Source organism: Corylus avellana, chromosome ca1 (assembly GCF_901000735.1).
Source record: "Corylus avellana chromosome ca1, CavTom2PMs-1.0".
Classification (NCBI taxonomy): domain Eukaryota; kingdom Viridiplantae; phylum Streptophyta; class Magnoliopsida; order Fagales; family Betulaceae; genus Corylus; species Corylus avellana.
Genome location: NC_081541.1, coordinates 48,003,009 through 48,017,336, shown reverse-complemented (window position 1 = coordinate 48,017,336; position 14,328 = coordinate 48,003,009). Strand labels below are relative to the sequence as shown.

The window sequence follows — 14,328 nt, the reverse complement described above, 5'->3', positions numbered from 1 at the left end:
ATTATCACTATAATTGATATGATTATATCACATGATGAATTGATTATTAAATCATATGATTATATAATAACAAATAATACATATATAATGAGATCATATGATTATATAATATTAAATTAAGTAATTGACATTAGATTCAACAATGTGTTACTTATAAGCTCAATTAAAGTATTAATGCGTATTTTTTGAACAATGTTTTCACCATTTTTTGAAAAAAAAAAAAAATAAAAAATTAACGATTTAAGATAACCCTTATAACCACATATATAACAAAATTATTGATTGAGTTGCTAAACTAGAAATATAAATTTATAAAGACATAAGTTTGTAATTGAATAAAATATTTTTGAAACTTTATAGTTTATATCTTCTAGCATTTATTTATTTAATTTTACCATAATGAAAGCAATTGATTGTGGGAAATTCACCAAGCTGACATATTAATGTATTTTTTTAACACAGTTTTGACCATTTTTTAACCGTTTTCTAAAAAAGAAATTGAACAATTTTTGAATAAATTTTTTTAACAATTTTTGATATATTGACATGCTTCTGCCTTAATATTATTATGTTTAAGTTTTTAACTTTTCTTCTTTTGATGTCCACAGGATTTGCTAGAGGACCAAATGAAAAGTATATTATGTACAAGGATTGATAAAGTTTTAATGTTTTATTTGAACTTTTTTTTTTTTAATTTTCTTTTATATGTTGTGTTGAACTTTTTTATATGTTATGTTGAACCTTTTTTTTTTTTTTTTTAAATTTATGTTGTGTGTGTGTGTTTTTTTTTTTGTTAAAAAAAAAAAATCCCTTATAGCTTAATGTTTTTGGAGAATATTTACCTATATTTTGTCTCAAAAGAGACTACCTTTATGATAAGGTTGTTTTAATATTCATATTAGGTATTGATATTAATTCTTAAAGAATTTACGAGTTTATATGAATATTATATGTATAAATATTAATTTGAGATTATTACATTATATACCCTCTCTTTTTTGTGAGAGATTATATTATAGTTTTATAAGGCTTAATGGGTCAGATTGTGATAATATTACACCAAAGCATCATTTTTTTTAGTATAAAATACACCCTCCCACATCGCTTCTTTTTTTTTTTTTTCTTCTTTCTTTTTCTTTCTTCCTTTCACCTATTTTCTCTGCCGACAGCCTTATTTCTCCTTTCCTAGCACCCCTTCTCTTCTTTTCTTCTTTCCTCTTTTATCCCACCCACACCTTCAACTATTTTTTTTTTTTTTTTTTTAAATGAGTTTTGTTAAAATTAGAAATCATATGGGCTTTTTAGTAATTTTGGTTCAATTCCAATTATGAAATATGTGTTGCTACCAAACTAAAAAATGCAATAATTATTCAATTCCAACATCTTCTATTCCCAATAATACCTATTAATTTTTCTAATGAAATATATATTCTGCAAACCAAACGGGGCCTAGAATTGGGGTGAGACTTATCTTGCACATCAACATTCAATCATTTATTTATTTATAAATAAATAAAATTAAAAACACACACACATGACATGGATGTGCCTTGTTTCTTCTTGAGTTGTACACTCACAATAAAGCAATTTTCTTACATTCTTATACAAATTTAATAGGTGAACCATTAAATTTATGAGGTCTATTATTGACTTATATGGGGTCCACATAAATCCATAAATCTAATGGTTGATTTATTAGATAATATGGACAAAATATAAGCAAAATATTGACATCAATTATATCTCTTTTACTAAAGCAATCAATTTTTTTTTTTTTTTGTGAGTTGCACCCATCATTTTGCAAAGAAAAATGCTAGAGGTCAATAAGTTTTTCATATTTTGCTCATATTCTCTTATAAATTTAATATATCAATCATTAGATTTGTGAGGTCAACCATTGATTTATGTGGAGTCCACATAAGTCAACAAATCTAATGGTTGATTGTAAGAAAATATGGGTCAAATATGAAAAAAAATATTGACCTTTAGTATTTCTCTTTTGCAAATCAGACTCAAGAGTTTTAAAGTCTTCATAGATTTCCAAAAAAATGGGTTTAATTATTAAAGTTGGCGCCCATGCAATCAAAGTTAAAGGTTTCGGTTACTTTTTAGGCAGAAATGCAAAATTGGTTATTGTAGTTGGCGTAAATTACAAATCACTCTCCATGGCATAACAAATAATTTATAGGTCTATATAGTTGGCATAAATTTTAAATCACTCCGTGTGGTATAAAAAATAATTTATAGGTCCTCAGGGTAAGCCAAAATAACATTTTACTCCCTAAAATCAATTTCCTTTAATTAACTTCACAGAATCCGTTACTTTGTCACATCATACTGTTATAGTAAATTAACTTAATCTCTTCCATCCCCAAAATTTTACTTCATGCGTAACCCTCTCTCATTTTCATCTTCCTTGCAACGATTTGGGAGCATTTTACGATAATTTGACGATCGCATTTTGTGAAGCGGCTGATGACGATGAAGATGAAGGAGGGTTACATGTGGGGTAAAATTTTGGCGATATAAGAGATTATGTTAATTTACTGTAACTGTATGATGTGCAGTGAACGCTGATGTATAATCTTAACTGACATCGTAAAATGATGTGAAAATCCTAAGTGCCATTTTTTAAAGTAAAAAATTAATAATAATATGTGTTGCGTTTTTATTGGGTGAAAAATTTAGGGCGCTATAGTTGTCGAACGAACTAGTTTATTTACGATCATAGGTATGGGTGAACCTTGAGCATTTATATAGTCTCTCACCGAAGTAATAAGTCATTAAAGGGAGTGAAACCTCAACCAAAAAAATACGGAGCATATCCACTTACCAATTCAGGAGACATTCTTACCCTATTTACTTTAAAAGAAAAAGAAAAAAAAAAAGAAGTATGCAATTTATGCTTTATTGTAAAATTTTATAGCAGAAGTAAAGAGACAATTGAATTTGGGGTAGTTTGGTGTTAGCCACTTACATTTACCATTATGAATTGTTCTAAAGGCTATATATTACTTTTATTGAGTTGATTCATGTTTGCAATAGAAAAGTCTTTATTTAAACTATGGTAGGTTGCTTTAACAAGAAAAAAAAAAAGTACAAGGAGAATACTTTAGGAAAAATGTTATACAACACATTTTTGTCGTAGTTTTATCCTTCTATATTGACATGACAGTAAGATAAAAGTTGTTGTGTTTAAGTTGTTTGTTATTTTATTTTATTTTATTTTTGAAAAGAAAAGGCGAAAGGGAGAATGAAAAGTTTGATCAAATAATCTGAATATCATTTTCATATTTTTCAATTGTGATTTTTTTTTTTTTTTCTTCCTATTTAAAAAAGAAAAGAAAAGAAAAGAAAACAGAATTAGAAAGAGTAACATAATTCAGTACCATTATTAGAAAAATAAAAGAGCTATGGAGGAAAGGATGCTTTAGATAAAAAGAAACCACCGAGCCAAAGAAGGTCGGTATAAAAAGAACATTGTTTAGCATGAAAAATGGGAAGACAGAGGCCAACCAATGTGAATGCTCTTTAGAGCATTTGCTTCCTAAAGTCAATAGATGTTTATAGTTTTTAGTTCGTTCGTACTTTCTTGATTGTTTCCTTTGTGTTCCATTTGCTTCATAAAGTCAATAGATGTTTATGGTTTTTAGTTGTTCATACTTTCTTCCTAAAGTCAATAGATGTTTATGGTTTTTAGTTCGTAGTTCGTTCGTACTTTCTTGATTGTTTCCTTTGTGTTCCATTTGCTTCCTAAAGTCAATAGATGTTTATGGTTTTTAGTTCGTTCGTACTTTCTTGATTGTTTCCTTTGTGTTCCATTTGCTTCCTAAAGTCAATAGATGTTTATGGTTTTTAGTTCGTTCGTACTTTCTTCCTAAAGTCAATAGATGTTTATGGTTTTTAGTTCGTTCGTACTTTCTTGATTGTTTCCTTTGTGTTCCATTTGCTTCCTAAAGTCAATAGATGTTTATGGTTTTTAGTTCGTTCGTACTTTCTTGATTGTTTCCTTTGTGTTCCATTTACTCAGAAAAAAAAAAAAAAAACAAAAAAAAAATCTATAAATAGTGAACACATTCCAGAAGAGACTTAATTACACGGAACACAAAAAAAGAATCACAGCGAGCGAGCGAGAGAGAGAGAGAGAGAGTGCTGTGGCCTGTGGGAGATCACCTGGGGTTGAAGCGGCGAGCCCCAAGCATCCCATCTAGATCCGCCAGTTTCTTCTTCACAGGTTTATTTTTATGCCTCTGTTCTTGAATCTTGATGAGTGGGTTTTGGTCGTTGTTTGGGGACTTGGGTGTTGATGCTAATTGCTATGTCTGTTGTTTTCCATGTTTCTGGTTTGCTTTGGAAAAAAAAAAATATGGAAATGCCTCAAGAAAAATAAAATGAATGGAGGCCATTTAATTGATAGGCTATGAGGGGGATTTTTTTTTATAAAAAAAAAAAAAGTTGACATAGCATGTTTAAAATCTTAAAAGATTCCAAACTAAAGGATGACCTACTTTCTTTTTGTATTTATTTTTTCTCATATTTTCTTTCATCACTTCTAATATTTTGATTCTTGGTTCTATCATTCTTAACTTCTTTGGTTATTTTAGTGGGTCGTTGTTACGAGTTCTAATCACTTATAAATTATAATCACTGTATTGTTGATTTTAGTGCACAACCAATTAAATCATAGTTACAATTGATCATCTTACAAGAAAGATAAAATGGATTAGCTATTGAGAATAAAATATTAACGAAAACTTGAGCATTAAAGTTTGATTAGTAATTTTTTCATCTCCAAAAAGCTAGAGGCATGATTTTTAAATTAATTTTGTTATTAAGTTAATAAAAAAAAATTAGGAAAAAGTAGAGGTATCCCGTCAAACTACCACTCCATTGTCAATGTTCCATCCAAACTACCAATTGTGTAATGACCCTCCTAAACTACCAAAACAATGTCAATATAAGTAAATTGTCATATTTAAACTTATCACCTTATGTTTCAAAATTTATCAAGCTGGCCTAATTTTTGATTTTGATGGCCCTGAGCGAGTGAGGGTGGGCAACCCAAGCAACTCGGGAAACTCTACCCATGCCAAATGAAGTGTTGGAAATAAATGTTTTATTTTGTTTCACGGAAGAAAAGAGATGGCGTGAGTTTTAGAGTTAAAAAATGCATGGATTAAATCTGAGCCGTCCAAAATCTTAATAGCATATATGCGGTAGTTTTCACTACCGCATAGAAGTCGGATCCCAACGTAACTTTTAAAATTACAATTGGATTTAAAATGAATTATTATTAAATTTTGAGTTAATTATGATTTTATAAGCCTTGTGAAAGTGTGAGAGTGGAAGGTTGTGGAGCATTACTCTTAAAGGGAACGAATGAAGATGAATACAAACAAATGGACAAAATCAGAATTCGAGCTGTCTTTTGCATTTACACAAAGAAAATTGGGTTATTATTAATTAGACAAGACACAGTCCACTGGGTTATTATCTTTTTCTTTGCTTTGTTTTTCTAAACTCAAATATCTCACAATTTTTAATTTTTTTTTTCCTAATCTCTCACAGAAACCAATTACTTGTGCTTTCAAGTGCTTGCCTGTCGCTGCATCGTTTCTTGATTCATTCCTTTTTCTACCAAGAAAACTATGGCAGTCGGGGAGGCCTTACTTTCTGCATTCCTCCAAGTGCTGTTTGACCGGCTTGCGTCTCGCGATTTGCTCAACTTTGCATGCCGCGAGGGACTCCGAAAAAAGCTAGACAAATGGAGGAAAATGTTAAAAAGAATTCAGGCGGTCCTTGATGATGCGGATGAGAAGCAGCATACTGACAATGAGGTGAAACAATGGCTGGATGATCTCAGAGACTTGGCTTACGATGTGGAAGACATACTCGATGAGTTCATCACGGATGATTTGCATCGCAAATTAAGGGGAGGAAATCAGACCGGGACAAGTAAGGCACGAAAACTCATTTCTTGGAATCCAAGAGCTTTTATGATCAAATATAGGCTGGAGTCAAAGATAATGGAGATCGATGCTCGATTCAAAGCTCACGTGACACAAAAAGGCGAACTGAATTTGGGAGAAAATGTTGTTAGGAGATCTTGTGAAACAAAACGGACGCTGGCCCCAACTTCTTTAGTGAATGAAGCTCATGTTTATGGCAGGGAAAAAGATAAAGATGCTGTACTTGAGTTGTTGCTGAATGAAAATTTTAGTGGCCCTGAAGTCTCTGTGATTCCTATACTTGGTATGGCGGGTATGGGAAAGACAACTCTTGCCCAACTTTTATTCAATGATGAAAAAGTGCAAAGCTTTTTTGATCTAAAAGCATGGGCTTGTGTTTCTGAAGATTTCGATGCTATTCGAGTCACAAAAACAATTTTGAGATCCCTCACCTTTACAAGCCGTGATGACAATGATCTAAATTTATTGCAAGTTGAACTAAAGGAGAAACTGAAAGGGAAGAAGTTTCTAATCATTTTGGATGATCTTTGGAATGAGAACTACAATGATTGGACTATCTTACGCGCTCCTTTCGAAGCAGGAGCTCTCGGAAGTAGGATTGTCATCACAACTCGCAATCAGGAAGTTTCGTCAATGACGGGTACCATTCCAGCTTACCATTTGCAAGTGTTGTCAAATGATGCTTGTTTATCTATATTTACTCAACATGCCTTAGGGGCAAGCGACTTCAGTGCACATGCCAACCTTCAACATATTGGCGAGGAAATCGTTAAAAGGAGTAAAGGCTTACCTTTGGCAGCAAAAACCCTCGGAGGCCTCCTACGAACTAAATTGGACCCTGCTGAGTGGGATGATGTATTGAAGAGCAAGATATGGGATATACCAGAAAGGAGAAGTGGAATAGTTCCAGCTCTTATGTTGAGCTATCATCATTTGCCTTCACATTTAAAGAGATGCTTTGCATATTGTTCAATATTCCCCAAGGACTATGAATTTGAGGAGAAGCAACTGGTTCTGTTATGGATGGCAGAAGGTTTAGTTCAGCCACAAGAAAGTGAAAAGCAAATGGAAGACTTGGGTAGCGAGTATTTTTGCAATTTGTTATCAAGATCCTTTTTCCAACAATCAAGCATAAGGAAATCACGTTTTGTGATGCATGACCTCATCAATGATTTGGCTCAATGGATTGCTGGAGATATATGCTTTAGAATGGAGGATAGGTTCGAGGGTATCAACGAAGGGAAAATTTCTAAAAAGGTTCGACATTCGTCTTACCTAGATCGCAATTATGATGATGCCACTAAAAAGTTTGGGGCATTTTCTAAACTCACGTCTCTACGTACCTTCTTGCCTCTTATGCTTCCAAATCTTTCGTCTCTTACGCCCCCTAAGAGATGTTATTTTCCTAATCTTCCTCAGTTGTTGCCAAAATTACGATGTTTAAGGGTGCTCTCTTTCCGTGGATATTACATAACTGAGCTACCAGATTCAATTGGTGATTTGAAGCATCTACGATATCTTAACCTTTCTAACACTCGAATTAGAGTTTTGCCTGATTCTACAACCTCTTTATGCAACTTACAGACATTGTTATTGAAGGAATGTTGTTATCTAGAGGAATTGCCTTCAAAGCTGGGGAACCTAGTCAAGCTGCGCCACCTCAACATTCTGAATGCATATCGATTGAAAGGGATGCCTCCGCAAATAGGTAAATTGACTTGTCTCCAAACATTGTCTCATCTATTTGTGGGAAATGATAGTTGCTCTGGGTTGAATGAACTAGGGCCTTTGTTGCATCTTCGTGAGAAACTCATCATCTCACGATTGGAGAATGCAATTGAACCCATGGATGCAAGGGATGCTAAGTTAATTGAAAAACCCAATCTTACACAATTGTGCTTGGAATGGAGTAGGAACATTGATGAGTCACAAGACAGAACAATTGAAGTACAGGTACTTAACATGCTACAGCCTCACAAGGCTTTGAAAGAGCTCACTATCATGAGCTATGGTGGTATAGAATTTCCTACTTGGTTAAGAGGTTATTCATTTCCTGATATGGTGCTCCTTAGGATTGAAAATTGTAAAAGCTGCACATCATTGCCACCAATTGGCCAACTACCATCACTCAAATATCTTTTCATTGAAGGCATGGTCAGTGTGAAGAATGTTGACCTTGAGTTTTATGGGGAAGGTTGCTCACAACCTTTTAGATCCTTGGAGACTTTGTGTTTTGAGAATATGAAGGAATGGGAGAGTTGGAGTCCTTGTGGAGAATTCCCAAACTTGCGTAAGCTTTCTATTCAATATTGTCCCAAGCTGTTAGGGAAGTTACCAAACCACCTTCCTTCACTAAAAAAAGTTTTGATAAGTGGATGCCAAGGGTTGGTGGTTTCAATTTCAAGCTTTCCGGAGCTCTGTGAGCTAGAAATTGAGGGATCGAGAGGGGTGGTGCGCAGGAATAAGGTTGACTTCAGCTCACTAAACTCCATGTCTCTTTCAACAATTTCAGAATTCAGATGTCCAATAGAAGGGTTTATTCTGGATGTAAAAGATCTAGCTATTGGGAATTGTGAGGAGTTGATGGCTTTGTGGTCAAATGATGTGCGATTACTACAAACCCTCCCCTGTCTACGTGTTTTGAGGATTTGCAACTGGCCGAAACTAGTTTCTTTGGTGGCAGAAGAAGTAAAAGAGCAGCTACAATTGGGTTTGCCTTCCACATTGAGAAAACTTATTATTTCTCATTGCAACGGCATGGAATCTTTACCCAAGGCAATGATGTACAACTACACAATTGTTCAACATATTGAGATTAGTAAATGTGATTCGTTGATGAACTTTGCAACTGGCCAACTACCTTCAACTCTAAAGGGGCTAAAGATAAGTGAATGCAAGAATATGCTGATTTTGCTGGATGGGGATGATACCAACGGTTATAGTAGCAGCACATCTCTTCTTGAGTACTTGATTATTTTGGATTGTCCATCCCTCAAATCCTTAATCCCAAGCGGAGAATTACCTGCAGCACTTAAACACCTCAGGATTAGTTCTTGTGCAGAGTTGGAATCAATAGCAAAGAGCTTCCATCACAACTCGTCTCTTGAGAGCATTTGGATCTGTGATTGCGAATACCTTAAATTGTTACCCATGGGCATACACACCCTCTGCTTTCTAGACAAGGTTGAAATTCATAGTTGCCCAACTCTTGTTTCCTTCCCAGACGGAGGGTTGCTCCCTGGCAACCTTAGAGTGCTGATGATTTCCAATTGTGAGAAAATGCAGGTCCTACTCAAGTGCATACACAACATCACCTCTCTTCAAGAATTGAGAATTTGGAAATGTCCAAGCGTTGTATCCTTTCCAGATGAAGGTTTTCCCACCAACCTAACATCACTTGAAATTTGTGATTGCAACATCACTGAGGCCTTGCTTAAGTGGGGGTTGCACAAGCTTACCTTTCTTCAACAACTTAAAATTAGTGGTGGATGTCCAGATTTGGTGTCCTTTCCAGAGATGATGTTGCCTGCCTCTCTAACCACAATTACCATCATAAATTTGCCTAATTTAAAATGCTTATCTTCCAAAGGCTTTCGAGACCTCGTCTCTCTTACAACACTGAGAATCTGTCGGTGCCCCAATCTCGTGTCTTTTCCAGAAAATGGCTTGTCTTCTTCACTCTTGGATCTTCGAATCGATTGCTGCAAAAAGCTTACATCCTTTCCAGATGATGGCCTGCCTTCGTCACTCCAGACACTTTCTATTTGGCATTGTTCTGTGTTGAAAGAACGCTGCAAGAAAGATGAAGGACAAGAATGGTTCAAGATAGCCCACATCCCTTGCGTTTTGATTGATGGCGTTCATCTATGACCCAGAAAAAGGACAATAAGGAATCCTAGTTTTATTTAGAAACTTTGCAAGTGTCAAAAAATATATACAAAGGCCAATTTATTGCCACATCACTTCTTTTGCTTCGGCCTCTTCCTTGATTTCTGTTGGGGGAGACTCATGGCATCCCCCTGGAAGTGGCGGAATTGCTTCTCAAGAAGAGGCTCCTCTGAAGTAAGTAATTAAAGGTTAATACACTGATATGCGTATTTGCTTTTCTATTCTCTGTATCTTAATACTCTCAAGATATTAACTGAACAAACTGCAATCATATTGTTCAGGAGGCCTTTGAACTAAAGCAGCAACAGCCAACAGGAGAACCAGGTCCAACAGAACATGCTTGCTAAGTAACCCATCATCCTACAGAATTTTGCTTTTAATCTCTAGAAGTGAAATGAATAATAAAATAGAGTTTATGTTTGCCTAAGAAACAATTTGGGTGTTTTGAAACTTGGGTTTGTATCGGTTGTCTTGTTAGTTAAGTAGAGTTTCTTGTAGTTTGAATGTTTGCTTGGGAGAGATCCTGTTCTTCTTATTTCTTGCTGCCATTCTTGTTGGTTTGCTGTTGGGGTTGGCTATTCGTGTTTGGTTTGCATGACGGCCTCGTGATGTTTGTTATAATGTCGAAGTGACCAACTGCGAGAGAAGGCCCCTGAACATTTGAGTTTCTCATTACCAATAGGCCCATTGCTGGCGATAACAGATTCAACAAATCACTGGGACCCCCAAAAGAGGTATCCAACAGAATTTTGATCCTTTGATAATGTTGGCATCTGCACAGTGATCGTAGCCGTGTTATGGACAGTTTATAATGGCTATCATATTCAATAAGTGGATTGATAATATTCAATTTGCAGTATCTGATTATGAAGACAGTGCCTTTGTAGACCTCACAAAGAAGAAGAGGAAACCTGGTACCTGTAAGTTCAACACTTCTGTTATAAATACCAAACCAGGAGCATATATACATTTTGTCCAATAATTTGTCATTACATCCTTGTAGGTGCAACCAAAGTTTTCAATGATGAAAATGCTGATCCTGGAGAGGATATTGATGGTAATATTGTCCTCATTTTCTGGTTTTTTCATTTTACAAAATGGTAGTTAATTCTATTGCAATGAAATAACTATATTCATCTAGTTATGTTTATATCATTATGTTTCGAACCACATAGGTAAGGATGAAGAAGGGGAAGAGATTACCTTAATGCAGCATCCCAGGAACAAACTGACCAATATTATTATTATAAAGAGGTATGGTTTACGTACCACTCATGCAATTTTTGTTTTTTTCTTGGGATGTTGTGCATTCAAATAAACAGAAAGTTTTAGACCCTGTCTGGGAATTGGTTTCTTAAGAATGTTGGGAAAAATTTTTGAAAACATATTTTGGTTTTCCAAAATAAAAAATAAATTAAAAAAAAAAAGAAAAAAAAAAAAGAAAAGAAAAGAAAACAAGAATGACAGAAAACACCTAGGAAGTAAGTGCACGATAACCTGTCATTCCTTCAAACCTTAAGTATCGATCAGCATGTTGTGTGTCACTCTATTTGCTCTGTTCACTTTTAGGATACCTGGCCCCTGGTAATGGTCTAATTCATCTCCTCTAATTCACTTTTAGGACACCTGGCCTCTCTCTCTTCTTTCTTGCTTCCCTGCTCCTCCCCATCTACCATCACCCATTCCAAGTAGGCAACTTCTCTCTTCCGCATGCAGTCATCTTCTGGACGCACAACCAAACGGGCTACCAGATCAGCAAAGCAAATATCAAGGTAATCTATTTGTGAATATTGTGAAATTTATGCTAGTCAATACTGCTCATCTGCATGGTTAGCAATTTTTTTCTTCTCATTATTATCTCACGCACAGTCATGGTACCATCGATTTAGTTCTATTGTTATTTTTCTCTGTAAATTGTGGTTCTTGATCGAAATGTTTTCTGTTTATGTTGTTTCTTGCTAGCTCAAGAAGTTATGTGGTTCCATAAGATAGATATCATATGGCTACATGATTAGGATGCACACAAAAAGTGAATGACAACAAGTTATTGCATTATTCTAAGTTATGAAATTATTCAGTTTTGCTTGTGAAGTGCACAATGTGGTTCCATGTCCTTGATTGGTTGTTTCTAGTTATAACATGTCAAGTCAATAAAGAAGTAGCATGGATCAAGCAAGATTGTTGATAATGTAGATTCTGCCTATGCTTCCATATAAAAGTTTGGGTTGCTTTATTGTATATATGCAATAAAACATGTGTGTTTGTGTATAGATCAGAGATCAGAGGGGTGTGAGTGGTCAGCTGACATTTTGTGGTTTTTGTTTCCTCTATATTTGCACCAATGTATTTGATTGGCAATTAGTGAACTTTTGGTTCTTTTCCTCTTCAAGAATACTTTCTATTTAAGAAAGCTTAACTGGTGGAAATTGCTCTTCACTGCTAGAAAACACTTAACTCCTTGCCTTCTCTCCCACCTGCAGCATATTTATGGCGATTTATGAGGTTTGGATTTTGCTCAAACTTCTAGAAAACTCGATATCGCACTCTCAAGGTAGAGAGAGCATGAAGAGATGAAAGATGCTGACATTGTAAGCTTACTAAAATGGTTTACTAGATTCTCTTGAACTAGATCATCATCCTTATTTTGAGGCAAGCATGATGTACTGGAGATTGCAGCAATAGGCAGAGGAGTTGGCAAATGTTTTGTTGCTTTTCGTGTAAGATAGAGCCCTGCTGTTAACAAATGTATACTTTGTTTTAGGTGGTTGGTTTTAAAAATACTTTGCATTTATTATTGTTTCTCTCATTTCTTTTGTATAGAATGATAGGCCTGTGGTTGAGGTTAAGGAGAGCTGTTGGTTAACCATCCCACACAAATTTTCTTTCAATCTCCAGAAGTGAAACAAATGATTACAGTATAGTTTGTGTTTGCCCTTTAGGTTGCTGTCTGATTGTTGATGTTGGACATGTACAGATCCTCTTGCTCTTAATTATTTCTTGCTGCCATTTTTGTTGGTTTGTTGTTGGGGTTTGCCACTGTTGTCTGGTTTGCTGTTGGGTTTAATTATTATATCTTTTCTTCTTCTCCTATGATTTAATTTCTCATTATAACATTATTTTACATATTTACAGTTGTCGAGTAAAAGGCATTTTGAAGAAAGGAATTGAGGAGACGTGTGCAAATTAATTCTGAAGAATTAGAAACAACGCTAATTTTGAATTTTGTACATCTTGTGGCTAAAGGAACAATTGTCATTTGGTGTTTACTTTAGGTTTTTGTTAAGGAAGCAATGCTGCTGCTATGAGTTGCTTCCAAGTTGTAACGTACTAAACATTGTGTATTATTTTATTTTGGATTGAGTTAAAATGTCGTTTGATTGTATTTGTTGGTGATATAATGATGTGGGGGTAATTATACTACAAAAAAAATGGTCATTAGCAACAACCCAAAGTCGCAGCTAATGAGCAAAAAGTGGCTACTATTTACAAATAGTGGCGACATGTGGCCGATAGTAATTGAACACTAATCCCAAATAGCGGCGACTTAAAAAGTCGCCGCTAATATATATATATATATTGTGTGGCAAAAAGAGCTTTGAAATAATCTTAGGGTCGCCACTATTGGTATATCATTACCAGCAACCCTTAGAGTCGTCGCTAATGGTATCATTAGCGGCGACTTTGAGGTTGCCGCTAATGATGTTAGAAAAATAATGACAACTATGAACTAAACATGACACATGATGCTTGTACCCTCTAAACATATTAACCAAGAAAATGACGCCTGTACCCTCTAAACATATTAACTTTATTAGTTTGAAGTGAGGGAAAAAGTGGAAGAAAAAAAATTTAAAATGGAATGTGACTTGCACATGACCGTTGACCGTCAATTTTAACCCATTTGACTGACGGAAGAGAGCTTTTTGTGATAAGATAGTAGTTTGATAAAGTCAAGTGTCATAGTTGATAGTTCATAAAAGGAAAGTGCTAATGCGCTGTAATTTATTGAGGTAAAAGATAATTACTTGTAATGATGTGATTTTTTATTAGGAAGACGAAGATAATAAAGGACAAAAAAATAATTCAGGACCTTTGCATAGTAAACGACAAAAAAAAAAATTCACAACCTTTGCACAATAAACAACATAAAAAATAATGTCGTTTACTACGCAAATTAAAAGACACGAACTTATTTACGTCCTTTCATCTTGAAACGACGTAAATAGGCAATTTTTTTTGGGGTTGTGATTGAGAGCACACGGTGTGCTTAGCACGCCGTGCCTTCAAAATTTTTTTTTGAATATTTTAATGCCAAAAAAAAAAAATTTGAGCACGCTGGCGTGCGATTTTACTTCACCCTTTTTTTTGTCTCAACATAAATCGATCGGCATCGTTTTTTACTTAATTCACGTTTATTTATACAACATAGTAAAATTGCTGTTTTTGTTGTGAAATGAGCCCCCACAGGGTG

General features: G+C 34.7%; 1 protein-coding gene across 4 annotated transcripts; it reads left to right on the top strand.

Annotated features, from left to right (window-relative positions):
- Positions 1-4,153: 4,153 nt before the first annotated feature.
- LOC132165164 (putative disease resistance protein At3g14460) lies at positions 4,154-13,239 on the top strand. Of its 4 annotated transcripts, none has more exons than XM_059575658.1 (9): positions 4,154-4,234; positions 5,569-10,031; positions 10,139-10,591; positions 10,715-10,777; positions 10,861-10,914; positions 11,033-11,111; positions 11,479-11,629; positions 12,338-12,445; positions 12,990-13,239. In XM_059575658.1, exon 2 carries the CDS (start codon positions 5,649-5,651, stop codon positions 9,837-9,839), a length of 4,191 nt encoding a protein of 1,396 aa, XP_059431641.1. In that variant the 5' UTR covers positions 4,154-4,234; positions 5,569-5,648; the 3' UTR covers positions 9,840-10,031; positions 10,139-10,591; positions 10,715-10,777; positions 10,861-10,914; positions 11,033-11,111; positions 11,479-11,629; positions 12,338-12,445; positions 12,990-13,239. The 4 variants fall into 4 exon arrangements, with proteins under 4 accessions (XP_059431641.1, XP_059431652.1, XP_059431656.1 ...); XM_059575669.1 differs by having other exon boundaries at positions 12,338-12,574; XM_059575666.1 differs by having other exon boundaries at positions 4,163-4,234; positions 5,643-10,031.
- Positions 13,240-14,328: the final 1,089 nt, after the last annotated feature.

What these genes read in the sequence shown, in the direction of transcription:
- LOC132165164 (XM_059575673.1), top strand. Translation starts at nt 5,649, where the DNA reads ATGGCAGTCGGGGAGGCCTTACTTTCTGCATTCCTCCAAGTGCTGTTT.